At 47.4% G+C, this 23160-nt stretch overlaps 1 protein-coding gene across 7 annotated transcripts in view; it reads left to right on the plus strand.

Annotated features, from left to right (window-relative positions):
* LOC144136589 (membrane-associated transporter protein-like) overlaps positions 1 to 19497 on the plus strand; it is a 44506-nt gene extending 25009 nt beyond the window's left edge. For 6 of the 7 annotated variants that reach the window (XM_077669060.1, XM_077669056.1, XM_077669055.1 and 3 more), the window contains 5 exons: positions 4236 to 4716; positions 5642 to 6223; positions 6995 to 7236; positions 9528 to 9703; positions 17257 to 19490. In XM_077669060.1, the coding sequence (XP_077525186.1) occupies positions 4283 to 4716; positions 5642 to 6223; positions 6995 to 7236; positions 9528 to 9703; positions 17257 to 17472 (1650 nt within the window). In that variant the 5' untranslated portion in view covers positions 4236 to 4282 and the 3' untranslated portion in view covers positions 17473 to 19490. Of the gene's footprint in view, positions 1 to 4235; positions 4717 to 5641; positions 6224 to 6994; positions 7237 to 9527; positions 9704 to 17256 lie in introns of all 7 variants that reach the window. The other variant, XM_077669058.1, reaches the window with a different exon arrangement.
* The last annotated feature ends 3663 nt before the right edge of the window (positions 19498 to 23160 follow it).

The following is a 23160-nucleotide window of genomic DNA, read 5'->3' on the forward strand; positions in this document are numbered from 1 at the left end:
GCACGTCACTCATCGTGACGTCACTCAAATCTAGGGTATTGTCTCGATAAAACGACACGCGATGCCGCGTTCGCGCTCATAAATCTTATGACTTTACTGGTTCACTCGCAATACACGGCGAGATCGCCTCCTGTCTGATGCCTTATAGGCATTTCGAATCGCACGGTGCGTATACCTGAAAAACCTGGCCGTTCCACAAGCGCATTTGGAGGCGCGCTCTTGTCTGGTGCGCCAGATTCATGTGCTGGTCGACATATAATTCTAAATTCTAGCGCACTTTTCTTTAGAGGCCCGTTGAAAAATGCTTTTGTGCTGATTTTCTGCGTATGTATAGAGTGACAATGCGCGGGTGCGCCAGATACGTGTTGTGCCCGCTTCCGATTGGTGCGCCAGCCGCGCAACAACCAGCTCAAGCGTTCCGCTAAGTGTAATAAGTCCTGCACACGACTTTGTAATGCTTTACGCCGCCTGAAAGGCGAAATAGGCGGAGCCTGGAGGTGCGACGCCTTGTTTCAAGATTAGCCAGGCGAGCTTGTTTTGTTTTTTTAAGTTGTATGGCGCTGGTCTGCTAGGAATAGCCAGAGTAGACTGAACAGGCGGCTTGTATTGTAATCGGCATTATAAGAGTAGTTCACTCCAATGAACTATCTTCTCGACAGCAGTGTCGCAGCGGCGACGCATTTTGAAGGAACGCTCCTTTTCTTCAACGAAGCCGCTACTTCCAAAATCATAAAATTAAAATGCGTAAATTGTGATGGCCAAGATAATTTCGGAATTCGTTCCTCAAGACCTTGAAATTTCTTCATTGCTTCCTTGTGAATAACGACTACTGCCGTAGTAATCCATTGTGCGTGCCTCGTTAATCATGATTTATGGCCACCGGTGTCATTATCGCAACCCGTGCCTCGGCTCAGCGTGACGGAGGTAAATGAATGGCCAGCTCTTTAGTCGCAGGAAATCTCTTTGCACGCTGATAAGGAGCAGCGTCATTTTCCTTCCGCAGCCGTGACATCCTGTCGGAAGTGCAAAATGAAGCGCCTGTGCTTTAGAGCGCTGGTAGAGTAAGCACAATCTTCACATGTGGGAACAAAGCACACCCGCTGTGTCTGCGAAGCAGCTATGCATATAGGAGCTTCTCTTTAGCAGTGAGTATTCTAACAGTGGTTTTGTTCTGCGTCTTTTTATCATAAACAGTGTGATGGAAAGTGCAGTTGCGGTGATTGCTTTAATGTCATCCATCAATCATAACGCACAACTAACGCGCTGAATGCGTACAACCTAGCCCGTAACTGTACACTCAGATTTCAGCACGCGGAGCTCTTCGCACATAGACTCCCTTTGAGATCTGCTGCATACCGTGTGGCGAGGCATCAAGTTACCATGCTGAATTTTTACCGGTGAACGTTTAAGTGTCTGGGCTTAGCTTCAAAGCAAGTGTTGGGAGCTCTTAAGAGAAGAAGGCTTGCTGCTTGGACGTCGAATATATCGGCATGCACCAACAACCACCTGTAGCATCACACACAGCGGTCACTGATTGAAATGTCTCGCGCGGTGAACGTCTGTCGCTTACCGGTGATTCCACGCAGCAGTAACCATTGTTTTTGCTGTGCGCACATTCCGTTCCGCTGCCGCGTATTCCCCAGTCGTTGTGGTGTCTTGCGTTGTGAGTTATGCAAGCGCTTGTTTATGCGACGGTGTCTATGCGTTTATTTTTTGTGCACTATAGTTCAACCTCGTCATAACGAAGTTGAAGAGGCCCTGCGATTACTTCGTTATAGCGGTAGCTTCGTTATATCCCGGGGTGACCGAGCTTCTGAGGGGAATCGTCATTCCTTCGTTATATCTATTATATCGTTAGAAACAGTTTCGTTATAACAAGAAGCGACTTTATTAACGCCTCAGAAAAATAATATTCTTCATCCTATGTTTCGATAAGAATAAACTGACGCTAAAGGCCAGTTTTCTTGCGCGAAAGTCGGAAGCAGGGTCTTAATACATCTCATGAAAATTGAACAAAACAGAAGCAACATAACAAATGATTGTCCTGGATTGCATTGGTCCTCCCCCTCTGATTTCCAGCACGCTATAGCAATGCTGAAAGGACGTCGAATACAATGCAGAAAGAATTTATAGAAACTGCCTCAATATTAATGGGCCCCTGAACCGCTCTGTGAAGGATTATACGAAGACATCAAAAAGAGAGGAAGAAGTGTTTAGTTCCTTGGAAAAAATTAAGAAAAACACGTAGAAGTGCTCGCAGAAGTTTTCGAAATACTAAAGCCAATAAAGAGCATTATATTCAGTGATCTTTCGTACCGCAACTGAGAACTCCCTGCTTAAATATATAAATAATGTTTAAGGCAGTTTTTCTCCGCAGCATTATGAAAAAATCTGGCATTTTGCCCTGCGTTACTTACATGTTTTTTTCTCCTATTCGTGTTGTTCACTGGGGCTAATGAAGGCGAGTGATTTTGGTGACTGCTAGTTACTGCGTGTGCTTGATTTAGTGTGCTCCGGAGTGTATTTAAAGCAGGGGTGACTCGTGAGAAAAGTTGGTCGCTATGAAAACCTTCATATTGAACCGTAACTGTATATGCACTTTATCTGCTTTACTTCTGTAATCCACCCTTTAAGTAACATCCCCGAAATAGAGGTCATTAACTTTTTAAGGCTACTTCTTTAGAGAGGTGTACATTGCGAATTTAACATCCTTAAATAGGGCTCTTTTTTATGCCAACTAGTGAGCGCTGCAAATATTTCTGAAAACAGTGATTGCGGTAGCCCGTTTTGCAGCATTTTCTCGCCGAAAGATTTGGCAACTAGTACTAATATCATCTTTTTTTTCATTTCTACCATCATACGCATCTCCAGAAAACGAAATTGTTTGACAACACTAGGGGTGTTAATTTCGCAGATACTGGTCTTTTAATATCATATATTTCAATTAATTTAACTTTAAGAAATTTTGTACATGAGTGTAAAAATTAACCATTCGTGTGTTCCTTTGCAAAACTACCGAGTTACCTTTTTTTCTAGGCCCGTATATATTATTAATTGGTTTGATCATAGAAGGTTGTGGCCAAGTAGTACACCAGGGTGGCCAAATCCTGCTCTGGTGAGAGAGTGCGTTGTCGGTTCTGGTCACCGAGATCAGGCCGCACTCCAGGCCTGGTTATGCAATTCCATCGACACGCGGATTTTTTTAGGGTTAATTGGAGAGACATGGGAGAGGCCTTTGCCCTGCAGTGGGTGTAGTAAGGCTGATGATGATGGTGATGATGATGATGATGATGATGATGATATATTATTAGGCGAAAAAGCATTTGTTTCGAGTCGAAATGATGAATGGCGCCTGAAAGGGTTAGGTAATGAAGGGAAGTAAAGAGGCTGTCGCCGTTGACTTCCATAAACAAGTCCGTCACCAAGTTCAAAATGAAACCCTGCGGGACAGAGAAGTAACGGAAGGTTAGAGCACAGTAAAGTAAGAGCGTTGAAAATTTGAAAATGATCCAATCCAAATCGACCCAAAGTCGATCAAATGTCTGCCACCCCGTAACATTTGAAAGCCTGCGTATCCTGCAGTTTCTCTATATGAACAAGGTGAACACGAACATGAATCATAGGAACCCTCTCATGTGACCGGCACGAGTGCTACTTTCAATGTAATCAGTACAGGAAGTAGTGTTCAGGATCCGAGTAACGATCCGTCTTCCTTTCGGTCGTTATTGAGTATTAAGGCAGAAATATCATTGTCATCTTTTGCGACCGCTCATTTTCATCACATACCTGTCGCATCTTCGACATACTATACTTCAGTTCATTTTCATTTCATTCTTGCCACAAGAATTATCGAACTATTTGGACCCATAACCGGAGGGTGATGTGGGGTACAAAAAGAAAATACATTCGGGCAAAACACACCTCTTGAGTGCGATTACAAGTTACCTTATTATATTATACTAAGACAGTTACGATTAGCAGGACTTTCAGGGCAGTTGGGGCATCCATACCCTTTTTCCTCAAAATGACAGGCCTGGCTATAGCCTCGGACCAGCTGACGGGCACGATGGCCCTGGCGATATTGGCGCAGAATATCTTCGGCGCCTCGTAATACGTCGTAATAAAGCTCTCTGTTTCTCTCTCTACCATTATCTTTCTGTTGTATGCACATATCTCTGCGTAAATCTATTATTTCATAGAAAGTGCAGGGTGCTACATTATAGTCGCTCTTTCAGGTGGCAGCATGACGTTACTCTGAAAGCCCACTAGACCGAGACACACCATGGGCTCCAGCGACCAGACTCCGCTGGGCGTGGCCGACATCCCGAGCAAGTACTCGCACATTTTTCGCAAGAAGAAGACGTGGGAGCTGGTCATGCTGAGCGGCGCCGTGTGCGGCATCGAGCTGTGCTACGCCGCCGAGACGGCGTTCATCGGTCCCATCCTGCTGGGGCTCGGGGTGCCCATTTCGTACGTGGCGCTCACCATGTGCCTGAGCCCAGCGCTTGGCTTCTTCGTCACGCCGCTGCTGGGCTCGATGAGTGACACGTGCACGTCGCGCATGGGCCGTCGGAGACCCTTCATTCTGCTCCTCTCGCTGGGAATGATGTTCGGACTCGTGCTAGTGCCCAACGGCCAGGACATCGGCATCGCTCTCGGGGACAACCCGACCGTTGCAGTTCCTGTTGGCGAGAACGTCGCAGTGGCTGATGCCGGGTAAGGGCTTTGACTGAGCGCGATTGTTACACGGCGCCACTTTTTATCGCAGCTTTTCGCGGATAAATTGCTGGCTGATTTGCTTACTCCATCGGGTCGTACCTCTGTAGTGCACATGCGCGAGAGGACTGAGCAATCAAAAATCACTGAACGGGCGGGACCAGATAAATAACATCGCTTTTCTGTATCCAGATACGTTCCATCACAGACTCACCGCACATTTCAGTGAAACCATCACTTAACATACCTTCAGACATCTTTTACTATTGTGTTTGCTTTGTTGCAGCCGTGTCATTTTGATGCAGTTCTTGTACTTAGGTTTTTCTTTCATGGTTAATTTGTATCTTTTCTTTTCATATCTTTTGTCGTATCACGGCTTGTTTGAGTACGCGCTGATAACATGAGCTACGAGCATTTGATATCTTTTATTGTTATGGTTTAACATTTATTGAATATGTTTTTCTTATTTCCCTGTTAGGTTTATTACTCTGTTCTTTTTCCGTGTCTTCATGTAATTTTGCTATGTACTACATTTTTCTTTCCGTATCGTTCGGCCTATTCTGTTAGAAAGTGTTCTAAATGTGACGCCCCCCTTACACAATGCCCTACGGGCCTGTAAGGTATTTCAAATAAATTCTAGGCGGTCCGCATTTCGTACTACCAGCCGTCTTGCCTGACTCGTTTCCATCATGTTCCATCTCATACTGCCCCCGTACGCAGTAGCAAGTAAGGCTAACCCCTTCAGCAAGTTAACAAGTCCACATTTCTCTACCTATGCATCTCGTCACCATATTTTGTCGCCAACAAAAATTTCTAGTGATGCTCCAGAGCACTGTCTCTTAATTTACTTATAAGATATGATGGCTCCAGATGAGGCCAAAGCTTCGAAGCTGCTTCAGATATTTTTCTTTGTTATTGCTTTCAGGAACTCGACCGTCGTTTCTAAGACCGACGGCCAAGTCCAGTCGGCCACATGGGGCATTGCGTTCACCATCCTGGGCTTCGTGTTCCTCGACATGTGCTGCGATGCCTGCCAGTCCCCGTCCAGGAGCTACGTCCTGGACGTCACCGTGGCGTCAGACCACGCGCGGGCACTGTCGACGTTCACCGTCCTCTCGGGCCTCTCGGGTGCCGTCGGCTACGTCATGGGAGGCATCGACTGGGAAAGCACGACGGTCGGAGCTGCTCTCGGCGGACACGTGAAGACCGTTTTCGGGATCGTCGGCACCTTCTTCGTGGTCTGCATCTTCGCGACCCTCACGAGCTTCCGCGAGATGCCGCTGCACGTCGTCAGGGCAGCAACGGCGGCCGGCTACTTCGAGCAAGAGGGAAGCGGGGAATATCAAAGGTTCGCGAATGAGGACTGCAGTGGGGGTGAGGATACGGACACAATGGAACTCGGGAAGAGGGAACCCAACCGACAGGTAAAGTCCGAAGCCAAGGGCAAGGACGACGAGGAGGCACCAACAATGAAGGCCTACCTCCTTTCCATCGTGTACATGCCCAGGTCAGTTGTTCTGCTACTTTTCTTTAAGGCTGCTCTTGTTTACACATCCTGGACCGAAAACAGAGCGTTGCAAGCAAACGTGACCCGCCGCGGTGTCTCAGTGGTTAGGCGCTCGGCTAACCCGAACCCGACCACGGCGGCTGCGTTTTTATGGAGGCAAAACGCTAAGGCGCCCGTGTGCTGTGCGATGTCAGTGCACGTTAAAGATCCCCAGGTGGTCGAAATTATTCCGGAGCCCTCCACTACGGCACCTCTCTCTTCCTTTCTTCTTTCACTCCCTCCTTTATTCGTTCCCTTACGGCACGGTTCAGGTGTCCAACGATATATGAGACAAATACTGCGCCATTTCCTTTCTCCAAAAGCAAATTATTATTATTAAGCAAACATTACTATCGTTCGAAAGCAAAAATTGCAACTCACGGTTACTCTTTCACTTCAATTCAACATGAAAATTTTATGAGACAACTCATTCTAGCGCCACGTTTTCATTTGCATGATACTTTTTATGCAGTCATGTTTAAAAAAAACACCTTGACTTTTTGCATTGCTCGAAGTTACGCTAGGTTTTAATATGAGCTCTTTTGTCGAGTGCATTGCAAGCTGAACAGCGGCTCATTTAGTCACGGTGGTATTACCACATCTGGACACTGACAGAAAGCGCAGTAGTTGTATAGGGGTAACTGTAGCACGTCTTGCACACTCGTGGACTATGAAATAAGAAAAAAAAAACCTCAGTAGGCGAATGGTCTATGTGGACCCTGCCGGCTACAGGTCCATGATGGTGCTGTGCCTGACCAACCTGTTCTGCTGGATGTCGCTGGTGAGCTACTCGCTCTTCCTCACGGACTTCGTGGGCGCGGTCGTGTACGGCGGAGACCCCGTGGCTGCCATGGGCACTGAGTCCTACCGCCTCTACCAGAGCGGCGTGCGGCTAGGCTGCTTCGGCCTCGCCGTCGACTCCGTCACGTGCGCGCTCTACTCCATGATCATCGAGAGGCTCGTTCGACGTTTCGGTACGTGTACGCCGTGCAAACGGCACTTTGCCAGCGAACATACACCAGCGCCCCGCCGCGGTGGCTTTCAGTGGTTAGGGCGCTCGACTACTTATCCGGAGTTCCCTGGTTCGAACCCGACCGCGGCGGCTGCGTTTTTATGGAGGAAAAACGCTAAGGCGCCCGTGTGCTGTGTGATGTCAGTGCACGCTAAAGATCCCCAGGCGGTCGAAATTATACCGGAGCCCTCCACCACGGCACCTCTTTCATCCTTTCTTCCTTCACTCCCTCCTTTATCCCTCCCCTTACGGCGCGGTTCAGGTGTCCAACGATATATGAGACAGATACTGCGCCATTTCCTTTCCCACCAAAACCAATTATTATTATTATTAACATACACCAGCTGCTTTATTTACCAAATAATCGGGGGAAACGCACATGGTTGCCGAGATGGGAAGAGAGACTTGATGTAAAAGAAGGGAGAAAAAAAAGAAACTGCTTAAAACAAACGCAAATATTGTAACATTACAGCGGACAATTACCTGCAGCTGCTGGCGCTGAGCAGTCGTGCGCTAAAGTATAAAAAGAATAAATGCACCCTCGTTTTTGCTAGATGTGGTACTAATGAACTGTGCTCGTTGATGAGTACGTCTGGTCAATGACAGGCTTAAGCCGAGGAGATGGGAATGGGGGGCGTCGTTATAAACGTCGGTTCGTTATAACGATCGCACTGCCTACGGCCCTCATTACAGTAGGATTGGCATTTTGACAGAAACCAGCCTTGATTCCGGGCAGTGAACGAAGTCAGTAAACATTTTTTTTAAACTATGGCTGACTTTGTTGTCAAACCCGACAGCGTGCTGGGTCGTCAATCACGAACCTTACAGACAGGAAAGTCCAGGCAGGGTCTGGGGAGCTAGTACCCTCTTTATAGGTGCCGAAGTTCGCGGTGAGATAGTGAGAGAAGAAAATCGCGACGAATGCCCGCAAAGACTCCTTTGCCGCTCATGGAACAGTCTCGATTACGCACGTACGCACGCATGCCCGCACGCCCCCTCCTTTCTGCGCTTGATCGCCATGACGCCAAATGATTTCATTGGCTACTGCCCTTGGTGGCGGACGTGGCTCTCGCCTGACTGAAAAATGACGTTTTTGTGCATGACAGACGCGCACGCGGGCTGCTGTATTTTGTGAAGAGTTTTTGTGGCAGTGGCGTTCACGACATACTATTAGAATATATTCCAGACCAAGGACTCTTTCGTTGAACAGGTAATTTCGTAGCAGAGGCGTTTGACTACTTTTTTTTTCAATGGCGCGAGAGTTTCAAATATTCAATTCTTTATTTCCCATGTACACATGGAGAGGGTCGAGGGAAAAGAGCCAGTGAGATGCGTCGCGTTATAACGAACTGACGTTTATAACGACGCCCCTCCCCACTCCCCCTCTCCTCGGCTTAAGCCTGTCATTGACCAGACGTACTCATCAACGAGCACAGTTCATTAGTGCCACATCTAGCAATACAGACAGATCATTTCTTTTTCCGCCGCGCCGTTGCGATTTCATTTGATTACCTAAAGACCCCACACGGGTCTTTAAGCAATAAAGCGCAACTACAGCCAGGTTCCAAGATGATGTAGATGTGGAAGCCAGATAAGTAATTACATGCATTCCGTTGAGCAGAGGGTCTTGTTACGACATGTATGTGAAGGAAGCCATCAGTTGTCGAAACCAAGGAGCATAGAGGAATGTTTCTAATTTTTTTTTTACAATTTGTGATTTTAATCAATGGGAAAATAATAGCGCAATTATTTTATCGCTGGAAGATAATTTATTAGAAAGAAGAAGAAAAGGCAAAGTGTATTCTGTGCCAGCAAGCAATTTATATCAGCAATGCACCCTGGCCAATCCCCCGCCGTGGGTGTGTGCCATTAAGCCTGAGGACATCATCACCATCATCATCATTTCCGGCTCAACCCTTGCTTGTAGGACCTGCGAGTAATAGCATTCAAGTCGCTACGTCACACACCCATGGTTTGCTCTACAACATTCAGTCTCCTTTGCGATGCTTGAATCCTCAGAACATGTAGTGCTTGGCGTGCAGGTGTCAAGCGAAAGTCACTCCGCCCACGTGATATGTATAATACCGGCTACTTCGGCCTCCGAGACTCGTTGATAACGCTGCAATATAAGGCGAGCGCTTTGCACTATGTGCTTTTTCTGGTTGCTATGAAAAAACTTGGAACTTTACGAAGCCATTGCGCCACAGGAGAGGAGCACGTATGTATGTCAACTGGCGATTCCGTGCGTTGCAGGTGCCAAGCCGGTGTACGTCATGGGCCAGGCTGCCTACACCGTGGGCGTGGCTGTGCTGGCGATGAGCCGCACCAAGGCGGCCGTGCTGCTCGTGTCGCCCTCAGCTGGGCTCCTGTATGCCACCCAGTTCACCATGCCTTTCATCCTGGTGGCCCACTACCACAGCTCGCGAATGGTACGCAGGCCGCACTTTAAGCTTCGTGCAAAGCGTGGCGCGGGACTTCACAATGTACTACAGAATCCGGCACTCCGAAGCTTCAGAGATTGCACAGTTTTATTGAGAGATTACAAAAATTAGTTTCCGTACATACCCGTACGGCGATTCATTACCTATGCCAATTCGCTGCACGGAAGGGTTATGTAGGGGCGCGAATCTGGCACTGTGCATACGCAGTAGAATGGTCCAGTGTATGGCTATGTTACATCTGTGCTGAGCTAAAACTCTCTGCTGATCAAGCACACTTAATTTTCATCCCTCCTCACAGCTTCGAACTCACAGTGCATTGTGAGCACGCAAAAAACTGCCGGACGCCAACTTCGGTAATGCGCGCACTGTGGCCTTTTTACGTTCGACTGAGGCGCTACTATCAATCATAAATGAAACACGAACAGAACGTGTGCAAAACCCCAACGCAAGGAAAGGAAGCCGGCCAATGCTGGCTCCACACCTGTGTTCCTGATTTCTCTCATTGATTTCGGGCCGGCTTACCTGAGAGCACACGGACACACTTTAGCGTTTCCTTTGACTCCGTCCCCGTTAAAACAGAAGGGCGTTCGTTCCCTGATGGAGGATAGATGCATTGGCGCGTTTAATTCTTGGTTCGAAAAGCTGACGCATGGCACGTCGTCCATAAAGACCAACAGCGACCCTAGCAAACCTCCTTCAATCGAAGTCTTCACATTTCAGAGATCAAATTTGTGTTCTCCACTTTCTGTTCCATTTCTCGGCTCTGCGGTGGGCACATATATTGCGATCTTACCGTGTCCGCAAGCAACACGTACGGAAGCCAAGCCGACTCTAAAAGCTGTGCCTGCACCGTTGGCAGAATGAGCACAACCATGAAATTTACCTCTGCGATTCCATGTGTGCACTAGCTAAACTTCGTCACGGACGATGAGATTGAAAGTAAGAGCGTTATAATGTTTGGATCACTCCTGTCCTCTAACTAGAGTTGAGCTAGAGAAGCTTCACCAACACGTGGTTATCGAAGAATTTTAGTTTGCGAAAAAGATCGCAGACATGCATCGACTCAAACCGTTTCCCCTGCAAATGTGCTCACACACAGCCAACTCGGAAGGTGGCTTGAGGCTACAGCAAAGTAGGCTTATAGGTTCAAAAAGGCTCCTCATATACAGTTTCTTTGTAACAGCCTGCAATTGCGTTAGTTGGTGACGCGAGGACATGATGAAAAACAGGACAAGGAAGAGATGACACTAGCATAGAACGTAGGCCTAGTTCGTCGGTCATTATGAAACTTGTGTTCGTCTGCTCGTTTCTTCAACGTGTCCCGTCATAATATACGCTGTTTCATAAAGAGATGACGCACACAGAGTCCCGCGTGCCTCGCCTCTTCTTTCTCCTGTTTCTGTAGGCGCTGTTCTTCGTGTTTCCTTTTGAACCAGTATGTCGACTTGGACATCATTTAAGTCTATGCTTTTATCACTCTCTCCATCAAATAGTCTGCGTGCGAAATATCTCGTGGTTTAAGCAGGCGCAAAAGATGTTCTTAGTACCACCATAAAGCACTGACGACACAGCTAGTGCCTGCTAGCGGCAGCAGTATTCTTTTAGTGCGGTAGCCTTAGCGCATTTTCCGATTTCGGACATACGTACTACGTACTATCGGCGTCAAATGAAATGCGAAGAGCGGAGCGCGTGGCCAAAGGTCCATTTCACGCCGTCTGCCTGTCCTCAACACAGATAGGCGCGGTCATCCTGTTTGCGAGTTTTGCTTCTTTCTTTGACGTTCGTTTTCTCGTTTTGCCGAGGAAGCGCCACGTGCAATGTTTCCTGTTATCGCAACTTGCACAGCGCGGTATCGATGGCAGCCACGGCTGTAGATCACATGGGTGAAGCGAGCGCTCTTAGCTGCCTGGCCTGCGACGTTTTCATTTTACTTTTTTCGTCGACGTGTTATCAGCTTTCTCGCTTCTACAGGGGAGATTGCCAAGACGGGTGGTTAAGTTTGAGCTTGAGCCGTAAATCTAAAAATTTCAATGTGCTATGCTGAGGATCATCATGGGTGAACTCGAAAGCGAGACGCGACGTCCTTCCATTCGAACCTATGGAAAATTTGGCATCATTACTGGATGCATGGGTATGGAGGAGAAGTAATCTTGTCAGAAGATAAGCGATAGTGTTATCAGCGTCGGGTTGAGCTGTGAACAAACAGAGGCCGACAGGTTACGTGAATTATGAAAAGAACAAAGGCCTTTTCTCGCGTTGCAATATATATGATGGTCACGGCATTAAAGAAATCCTACCTGAAAATATGGTAGGGCCGACATGCACATAAGGCAGGAAATGCACACCTGGTGTTGTACTACGTCGGCTCTCCAAATCACTGACGCTGGTCCCAATGAGTTGAAAACGTTGACTTCTTGGAGAACATCGTGCGACGCCAGTTCGCAGTAGTTCATGATGCATGGTCCTATGCAAACACAAGCCTTGCTTTTCCATTTGCTTCGGAGACCGCTGGCTTCTGCGACGGTAGAACAGCTTCGCAGAACATCCCCGTGTAGACGATGTCTAATGACTGACGTGCCGGCACAATTTAAAAGCGTCCTTCACCTCACCAGCCGTAATGTTGGGTGTGTAGATCTGCACCAGCGGCCACAATAAGTAGGTCTTGATCCTTGCCGGTAACCCGCTGTATGTGCTCACGAGGCCTGTTTCCAAGCCGTCCCACACCACAGAATGCCCGGAAAATTGTGGTAATTGCAGACACTGGATGACCTGTCTTCACGCGTTGCTGCACGCCGCGCTCTCCTTTCGGGCCTGACGCGTGAATGTTCGATTCCGGTGTAATTGAGCTTTTCTGGTGGCGATAAAGCTACCAGAAACAAGCGATTCAGGAAATGTCGCCTTGGACACCGACCGCAACCCGTTCGTTTTTTAACTGTTCGCATCGCATCCAGACGCTGATAACACGAAGATGATGGAAGCAAAATCAGTGCTCTAAGCCAGGGAGCTACGAACGCTCGATTCACACACACGGGACACACCCGGTGCCACCAACGAAACCGCGGTGCGCAAATTGAGATCGGTGGAAAGCGTGTAAAGCGGCGCTCCAGTGGCAAAGCGAGAATATGAACGTCAAAGAAAACACAAGCAAAACACTGAGCTCTGCTGGCAACAGGCAGACCGCGTAAAATGGACATTTGGCCACGTGCTCCGCTGTTCGCATTTCATTTGACATCGACAGTACGCCCGTGAAGCCTGCTTTGTGGCAGGCGGCCCCACCTGCTCATCGGACAACCTGGGTGAAGGCATATAGGCCTTTACCAAGGTCTTTACCCAAAGGCCTCTAGGATGAATGTCTTCATGCTAAATGCCTTTGGGTAAAAAGGCCTTTAGGTCAAATGCCTAACTAGTGCTACCGCACGATATTCCGCGCTTATCCATGCTTAACCGTCAGCTATTTTTTTTTCTCTTCATTCTGCCGTTAATTACATTTATTTGTTCACTGTTTATCAGAGTTACCTTAATTGTTACAAATATTATTGGTATATATCGCATGTGGCTGGAGACAGCACTAAATGAAAATCACTCTCTAAACATTTATTCGAATATCTTTTTGAAGAAGTACTCTGCGGGCACAGTCTTAAGACTGCGGGTAGACAGACAACATAAATAATTAACTTGAAACCACTCATGCTGCTGTGATTTATAAAGGGTGTCCACGCAGGAGACAGCGTTTCCATCATTCCCAGGCGAATGACCTTTCCTCTAAATAAGCAAAGTGAGTGCTCACACAAGCGCAAAAAAGTACTTTCTGCCCGTACACTATCTGCTGCAGAAGCATGCGATGCCCGACGGTAAAAATTGGCGGGTTAAAAGTCACTAGTTTGTCCGCACAGAGACCTATGCAGGATCTGCTTTGATTCATTAATTCGTGCATTGAACGAAGAGAACCCTGATCGACATCAGCGCTCGCCAGACAGATCAAATGCAATTTTCGCCAGGCCTGGTCCAGTAATAATGGCTTAACCATAGACCTATGACGTCATAACGCAGTATGGTGAGGTCGAAAGAAACGTATACTTCGGTCACAGTGAAAATCATCCAAAGAGCGGCCATGGCAGTTCTACAGTGGATTGTCACGCAGTGCATAAAAATGCACATGTTTTATGAGGAAAGAAACGGCGCTGGAATTGTCCCACTCTCAGTGAACACTTGAACCCCACCGCGAAGTACTGGGTGAAGTCCCGGCAGCGGCGGCCGCGGCGGTGAGTCCTTTCAAAGCAGGCAGGGGGAAAATGTGATACAGTGGAGGGCTCCGGGATAAGTTCGACCACCTAAGTTCGGCAGCGTGCACTGACATCGCACAGTGCACGGCTGTCTTTGCAGTTCGCCAACAACCGTCGGCATGCACTCCTGCCACCCCTAATCTAATCTTTCTTTACCTGCGCTTTTCACGAAAATAAGGAGTTTCCATCCGAAACGCGAAATCATTTTCAATCTTCTGTGTTCATCTCTCAGTAGCCTACTGATGCTTACGGAAACATGGCTTTTTAATGACATCACTGAAACTGAATTTCTTGAAGACTTGCCGAACTTTAACCCATTTCGCAAAGAATACACACCCTCAAGTGGCAGAGGTGACCTCATTGCCGTTCGCAGTTTTCGTGTGCAGCTATTAAATATCACAAGGGACATTTAAGCTCCGCCTCATGGGTATGATGCGATAGCGTTAATGGGTTAATGGCCGTATATGCGGAATTCGTCATTCAATACTTCACATTCATAGGTCCCTGGGAGTCCTCATAACCCTCTCCTGGCGCATGGCGCAGCGGTTTAGAGATGCGCCACTGCCCTGCGATGGAAGTTGCTGCCACCGGGGGGCGCTTGTGAGGCCCAGGCTGCTTTTCCCGAGCAACCTATCATACAAGTCATTAATAACTGCCGCCTAACTTGCTTCTCTGCAGATTTATACTGCATTTTTTGCTCACGGTCAAAAACGCCGACACGCCGGCTTTTCTGCTACACGGGATCCTTAACGCTCTCGCATTCATATTTCGTCAGACCTAGAGATGATATGGCTAATTTGTCGCGTCGCTCCTCAAACCGTGCTGTTAGGTGTTTGTTACAGACCATCAGGTAACGACTCTGATTTTTCCCAGCCTAACGACATTTCAGCCAACTGCAAATGCCTCAAAAGCAAAAGTCGCTCTCTTTGGAGACTTTAATTTCTTAGAAATCAAACGGCAAACCCAGATAGTAGTTGGCAATACGGAAGCGAATGAGCCTAAATGTTAACCTAACAGAAGTGGTGTAGGAACCTACGCTCGTAGCAGGAGGGTGTGTAAAAGTCCTAGACCCAATCCTAGCAACTCACCCAGAAGCCCGTTCTTCTATTCGTTATCTACGCGAAGTAAATATATTTCCACGAGGTTATCCATGCCACCTTTGAATTCCACCCGGCACCGCGCCAAATTTACAGCAAAACCATTCGCCTACAGAACAAAGAAAACCATGCATTATGCCAATATCGCACAAACTTTGAGACATCTTTCCACAATCCATCGGTACAAGATGATTGGCCTCGTTTTAAAAACAGGGTCAATGAAGTGGCTACCTGGTACATCCCGAAAATAAGTTTCCACTCCAACCTATAACGGAACAGTAAGAAGACTTGACCGCAAGAAAAAACGCCCTTTTCATGCGGCGAAACTAAAGAAAAGCGACGGCTGTGCATGGGATAAATACTATACGCACGGAACACGCACACCTAGCGTCAATCCGCCTCGTCAATACTCTTTTCATAAGGCTAACTTTCGGTAAATTCTCCGTAAAAATTCCGATAGATAATAAATCTCTTATAAATAATCTGGATAAACCACTGAAACCGAATGCGCCGAAGTTTTTATGCCTTTTCAGCTGTATTCATTAATGACATTCACGCGCCAAGAAGGACCATTTCGTCCCTCTTGGAAAAAATTAAGACTTCACCATCATCCGACGTTGATGGCATTAACTCCAAAATAATGAGCAACACAAATGACATATCCGCATTATGTACACCTTTGCGGTTACCGCAGCTGCTTTCTTTACGCTACATAACATATGACTAGAAAGTGGGAAAGGTCATTCCCGTCTATACATAAGGTAACAAAGGCACCCAGTATATTACCATCTGATCACACTAGCCAACTTGTCTTCCAAAATCATGGAACATGTGATCTATTCTCAGATTATGAACTTTCTCAACAGTAACATCATTCTTTGATCCCTCACAGGACGGATTCCGCAAGGATTTGCGATGCAAAATACAAAATGGCCGTCTTCCTTCATGGTGCGCGTTGTAACCTCGCCCTAAATTCCTAAACTGACGTTATTTGCAAAAGCATTTAGTAAAGTACCGTACAGGCTTTTACTGCCGAAACTAGCCCAACTGAAATTACATCTTATCTTATAGTTCGAAGAATTGCTCACTAATCCCTCCCAATTTGTCATTTTTAATGGTCACAGCTCCGGGCGTTGACGGAGCGTCTATGCAAGGCCTCCGCCGCTGGTGCTCCGTCAAAGGTTGAGACTTCATACATACCTCGGGTTTCTCAGCTTTGCTAGTGAAGTAGTGCTTTAGCACTAAAAATTGCTCTGATTTTATGTGGAAATCATAATCAAGCCATTTTTATATCCAAACCCTTGTATAATACCATCATAGTGCATGGATTGAGTCTTAAGGTAAAAATGTTTCTGGTCACTGCGGTAACTCGCACTGGAGGAATGCGAAAGCATTGACGCCTCCTCGTTTCTCTTTGCCCCTCTTTTCCTCTCTTTGCGTCACTTGTCCCTTCTCCTCACATTTACTCGATTAAGCACTGATGTAAATTCATGCAATTTCTCTATTACCACAATTGTCTTACTTAATCAAGTTCCATCAACTGCCCATTTTGAGTTTTTCAAACTTGGCGCCACGCGTTGCCCTGGCTCTGCCCACTTTTTTTATATTTTGGCTCTCATCAATTAACTAATCAACTTATCGACATAATTCTTTTTTCGACATCGACCTCACATCATCCTGTTTCGATTACAACCTTTCGTTTGGCGCTAAAGGAAATGGCGCATTATCTGTCTCACATATCGGCGGACACCTGAACCGCGCCGTAAGGGAAGGGATAAAGGAGGGAATGAAAGATGAAATGAAGAGGTGACGTAGTGGAGGGCTCCGGAATAATTTCGACCACCTGGCGATCTTTAACGTGCACTGACATCGCACAGCACACGGGCGCCTTAGCGTTTTTTCTCCATAAAAAGCGCAGCCGCCGCGGTCGGGTTCGTACCCGGGAATTCCAGATCAGTAGCCCAGCGCCCTAACCACTAAGCCACCGCGGCGAGGCCTCACAACTGCTACAGATACATTTTGCGGACACGACCTTGTCGACATAGCCCCAGTAAAACTTTCGCTGCAATAAAGTGAAGCCTGCATAGAAATGCGGCCAGCACGGCTGGGATTCGACTCCGCGACTTGGTCTTCATTACGTACGGCTCTCTCTGCGCCGCAGGTGGAGGGAGGCGCCGACTGGTCTCAGCGTGGCCTGGGCACGGACATCGCGCTTGTGAGCAGTATGATGTTCCCGGCCCAGCTGCTCCTGTCGCTCTGCGCCGGCCCGATGGTGCGAGTCTTCGGCGGTTCGCCCACCGTCATCATGTACGGCGCAGCCTTGGTCAGCGCCTGCGGGGCGCTGTGTGCCACTCGCGTCACGTACCACAAGTTGTGAATGGAACGACCAAGCCCGCATTGCGCGTTTCACCACTAGGCAGCGGGCCGCTGTGACCACGAGTGCAGGCATCTCGAGCTACACCGACCAAAGTGCACCAGAGCAGTCGCCTGTGCGCAAACGCAAGAACTGAAGCCATTGTTGTGGGCGCGTCTGTGCAAATGAATCAAAAGGAGCATCACTCACCACAGCGATTCCAAATAGCAAAGGTTATTACGGCCTCCTCTAGAGTACGTTCCATCGATGTCTTCACTTCGGAGCTTCGTGAAGCCTTTAACTGCAGGCATACCTCACCGTTCACAAGACCTCGTCTTAGTGGTTTCTCACTACAGCGCGATGCTGTGAACATTGATCTTCAGTCCCACTACAGCTGGATATCAATTCAAGCTTGCATTGAACGTGTCTACGTGATTATTGCTGTTCTACCTTGCACCTCAAGGATTACACAAGCTGTCGAGCAGCACGGAAAAGACAGGACATGAGTTTGTCATGGACTCATGGAGACATGAGTCTCTGTCATAGCAAACTCGCCCCCCGTACTATCACCTGCTGTCTGCTATGCAGTATGGTTCACGTATGTGCAGCATACGTTTGTCTAGTCCAATACTGTACATTATCTGAAAGCAGTATTAACCTCTTCAGAGACCACAGCCGGCATAGTTTAACGCTGGCCGGTATGGGAAACGGTCACGTCACTGATATTGCTCGGGGCGGCCATACATACCATACCATATTTCGAACAGTATATGCACTTTTAGCTGCGCACATTATGCCGGCAAAGACGAATGATCTCAAACAATGAGCTGCACGGCTTTCGTAGTGCTCTGCAGCCGTCGCTGTGTGTATAGTACATCATAATCCACATGTGTGGTGCTGCGCAGCCACTTGTGCGTGTACCGCGAGAGCACAGCACAGGGCGTGAAAGCTTAGGCACGCACCGGCTACCAGTGCACGTGCTTCACACGGAGACTGTTGGTAACAAGACGAACTCAGCGTGCATAGTATTCAGCTGGCGTTTAAGTGTTCGCAATGCCAGACGTTGGAGACACGCCGCCAGAAAATATGCAAGGCAGCAGGAAGAAATGTGTCGCATGTGTACATACAGTATACATAGGGCAGTAAGAGTGACGGCAGATTTATACGATATACCCACTTGACGTCAAGGGAGACAGGGTGTCTCCCCGGAACTAAGGTGCCACCTGCAAGGACTTGCTCAAGATCGGCCATGCATAAATCAGAAGAAAACCAGCAACGGCTTACGTGTGTTGCAGTTCACAGAGTCAGCGGGTCAGTCTGACTCCCTGATTGTGACTCAAACGACGTCCGGATTGCTCCACCGAATAGCGCAATGCTTCCGAATTAATGGGCTCGTAAGTTCATGTCATGCTAATGAAGAAGTACACGTTGCTTTCTGCGCTCGTGTATTGACGACTTTACGTGAGCGACCGTGATAATTTATGATATATATTCCGAAGACGACGGGCCTGTGTAAACGGTGCTCGCAAGGACAATGCCTTTGTTGCCAAGCGCTGTCCTGAGACGTGGCCAATGTCAATTCTGTTTTGCTCAATTATGTATATTCTCTGTTTTTTTCTACAGAAGCGCCAATGCGACAAGCACAACGGGCATTGCTGAACCTAGTCATGTCGATGTATAGTACTTAGGTGGTGGTCACAGTGGCTAAGCGCTTCTTCGACTCGAAGAGGCCAGGGCGGTCACTGATGATAAGCGATAGAAAGGCAAAATTGTCCTTTCATGACATCAAAATGGGGCTATGTGGACCCAAACACTGTTCACGGGCAACATGCCGAGAAATATTTTCAATGTGCTTGCCGAAGGGTTTCGGAACTGAGTGAAACAGTGTTGCAGCATATAGCGGTACGAGTGGATAGCTATCTCGCATATAGCAGCATTCCGGACTGCCTTTAGATTTCGTATGTGTCATATATGTGATGTCTCAGAAAAGTGTGCCAACTGAAGAAAATTGTATAAATGTGTCTGTAATATACTATATTCGCATGTTGTGCTTCAAATCTGTGACCCTGCTCAATTGTGTCTGTGCCTTTACAGCTCCGGCTAGCCGAACCTTCTTAAAAATAGTGCACGAATCGAGTCATATCCCTTTTATTTTCACAAGTCGACAGCCTGTTGGCGCAAGCAAATTCATCGTGAGGCCGCGGCCTATAGAGGCTTGGGCGTCCGTCTCGGCTCCGGGAAGTGGTTGCATGGTTCGAAACCCACCGCCGCAACCCACCGGTAAAGATGGGTAAGCGTCCCGCAGCCCGACGCTCGGCTTCCTCAGGGGTGTGCGCTTTGAAGAGCTAGGTTCCGCAAACCCCGCTGCGTCCTTATGGGGGCAAAACCAGTTTCGAACATCAGCCTGCAAAGGTGGTTCGTGATTCAGTTGAGAGGTTCAACGGAGTTTCGACATTTTGATGGAGAAAATGAATTCGCTCTATGAGAGTTCCGCAGATGAGAATCAGTCTTCGAAGAGAGTTTCGAGAATTCGGCGCTGCGCTAGTAGAAAAAAAAATATCAACAGCTCTGTACCTTTGGAGAATGGCTGTAGGGCGAGGTGGTCCTATAAATTCCGGAAAGTTTAATCGCAGTGGACACGCAAGAAAGGTAAGACGAGATCGATGCTCGGAGCTCCCGCCCGGCCATACGCCACCCGATGTGATGTGGCTGCGTGCGCACTCCGGCAAGCCCGTAGAGAGTGCGTTGCAGCACTGACAAGAAATGTTTTGAAAATCTAACTGTATTAAATTAGGTCCCAACTGTACGTGAAAAAGTTATTCAATTAACCTGCGTGCTATTTAACGTTTCTTCCTGTTTTCTGACATTTGCCACCGGTGATATACTATGCCATATAAATTACACTCAACGCTTAGTTTAAATATTAAGGACTTTAAGAATAAGGTGACCCTCTAAGTTAGGGGCAAAGGGGTACCGCGGGGCGCCAGTGCGCAGGCGCAGGACAATAACGCCCCTCCGGTGATTGTCATGTGCCGACCTCTGTTATTTGTGGGAGCGAGGAGATGTAAGAATGGGCTGCTAACTTCCCTTTGCTGCTCCTCGAGAGCCGCGAAGGCTGAGCTCCACGTACACGAAGCAAGCAGCATGACGGACATACGTAGGACGCGACTTAAGTATGGGCCTAAAGCAACGCCCTCCGTACCTTTAATCAGAATCGACTGCGAACGTCGGACGCATATTTAGACACTTCGGTTTTTTTTTTTAAAGTGAAATGTACCAGATTGGTAATGGACACGCGGCAGTCACAAAATGCAGCTTATAACCTTACGACTTCATGTCGAGTCTTAAATACCTGTGTTTATGCAATAAACGACCCTTAAGATGAACTCGGTTATAACGAATTCTCGGATAAGAACAATGCGAGATCATTTTGGTTGGTTTCCCATATAGGACTCAATGTATAAAAAATCCGCTTAAGACTAACTGTCTCGCGTGTCCTTCGCTTAAGACTAACTCTCGCAGCGACAGCGAACCACGGTGACCCCGCACAACTGCACTGACGGGGCGCCCGCGCGGCTCTGTGAAAGAAGGAAAAAGTATACAAAATGCCCCTATGCAAGAAAGCGCACCCAACAAGGTGGCTACCGCGCACCTTCACGCTAAACTGTGGGGAAGCAGACTTACGTGAGCACACTGTCTTGGGGGGGACGCTTTCTTGCCGGTGCAGAAAAGGCAGAGCACTATCGCGCCTGCGCCAGTCTTGGCATCGTGCGCGTGCCGCCTCCTCAAACTAGAATGCCCGTATGCGCAAAGCGCATCGGCTCGTTGACTTGGGACTGTTATTAAAAGCTACGGGGCCACATTTGCAACTGGAACGCGGCGGGGCAACATGCGTTATCGCGGCGCAATGGTGGCCAGATATGGGCGACGTGCGCACGGAAAGGCGCGTAGTGTGGCTGCTATGCTATGCTGCAGAAGGAGTGAGATAAGAGAGAGACGCACTGCTACCTTGTTGGTCATCTTCGAAGCGCTCAGAGCAGGATAGAAAGCAAAAATAAAAGAAACACACGCACAAATAGCAGCCTCTGTGGGATGCAGTGAAAAAAAACAAGACTGCAAAAACAGAAAACTAGCTAATTGCCATTTTCAAGTACGATAATGAGAGCTGGTTTTATGCCCTTACTCTTCAGCCCACTTCATACATAGCGCAATAAACCTCTATTTGCAATTAACCTCTCTGTGAAAGGATAAATTTTATTCAATGTTTTCGTGTAACCTGGTTATGGACACACCTGGAATGCTCACATATCTTTTTTTGGGGCCACTTCTCTCAAGACAAACTTTTGATAAAGCAAGCTAATTTTCTGGTGCCTTCAAGTTCGTCTCAAAGGGAGTCTATAAATACTGTATATATTCCCTTCAAATGTCATGTATAGGAACAGGGAGTGCGAAATTGCTTTAGTGTTATTGACTCTGATCTCTGTCGTCCTCAACACGGTGCACACAAAGGCCCTTAAAGCATGCAATAGACCCACCATGGTGTCTTTGTCACCACGGCGTTCGACTGCAGAGTCCAAGGATGGGGGTTCACATCCCGGCCACGGCGGCCACATTTGGATGGAGGCAAAGTGCAAGACTGCCCCTGCGTTATGTGACAACAAGCACATTAAAATACCCAAGAGGTCGAAATTCATCCAGGGCCTTCCATGGAGTGCGGTCTCTCATACCCCAGGCACAGCTTTGGGACGCTAAAAACACACATACCATACCATACCATATTATACCATACCTTACCATACCAAGACATGCACTGGACTGCATAATGTGGATAAAACAAGGACCACCCTCCATAACTTTAAAGATTCATGAATAACGCCCGCATACCCACATTTGCACTAAAATACTTAAAATAGGCAGGCATTTAAGTTCTAAACCATTGGAATACGGGCTTAAAACAAAATATAGGCGATCCAGGCAATATTTATAATTGTTTACCAACAAACTGAAACATATATTATGAACCAAAAATCCGCTGAATGTTAACTTCTTCATACCGCTACATTTCAGAAGAACAGTGCACAACTGGACACATTAGTTGGGCACAAAGAGTTTCCCACATATTGGCTCCTTGACCTTTGCTGTTGTTTCCACTATACTGCCCTCCTCCCGATACAGAATGGCAAGAAGGTGGGTGAGGAAGTTATATAATGCTGCATTTCAGAATTTATAGGCAAATAGTATCTAAAATTCCAGGCCTTATACGTGAAGCAAGGCTTCAAGCACTGCTGTTGAAGGCTACCTCACATGAGTTGATAGTCTAGCAAAAAAGATGTTAAAAATATTAAAATACAGAAGATTAAATTGAAAAGCTGCTTACCATCAAATGAAAAATCTATACTGGCACACATTCTAAACAGATATAATTCACCTAATTTTGATATCATAGAGAACACAGTCAGGTGCAAAAAGACAGCTCAACTGCAGTGACATGCATGATCTCATTTCCTACACTTGATAGGTGCTGTTGTACATGCCAAAAAAATGGTTTGGTTTGGTCTATGGGCCATCGTGGTCAGGCCATCATGGTCAGGATTGAACCTGCGTCCTCGGGATCAGTAGCTGAGCATCCTAACCACTGAGCCTCTAAGCCAGGTACCAAAGAATTGAATGAAGGGAATTGTTAACAATAAATGAGACATGAATACCAGAACC

The sequence above is a fragment of the Amblyomma americanum genome, chromosome 6 (assembly GCF_052857255.1).
Source record: "Amblyomma americanum isolate KBUSLIRL-KWMA chromosome 6, ASM5285725v1, whole genome shotgun sequence".
Classification (NCBI taxonomy): domain Eukaryota; kingdom Metazoa; phylum Arthropoda; class Arachnida; order Ixodida; family Ixodidae; genus Amblyomma; species Amblyomma americanum.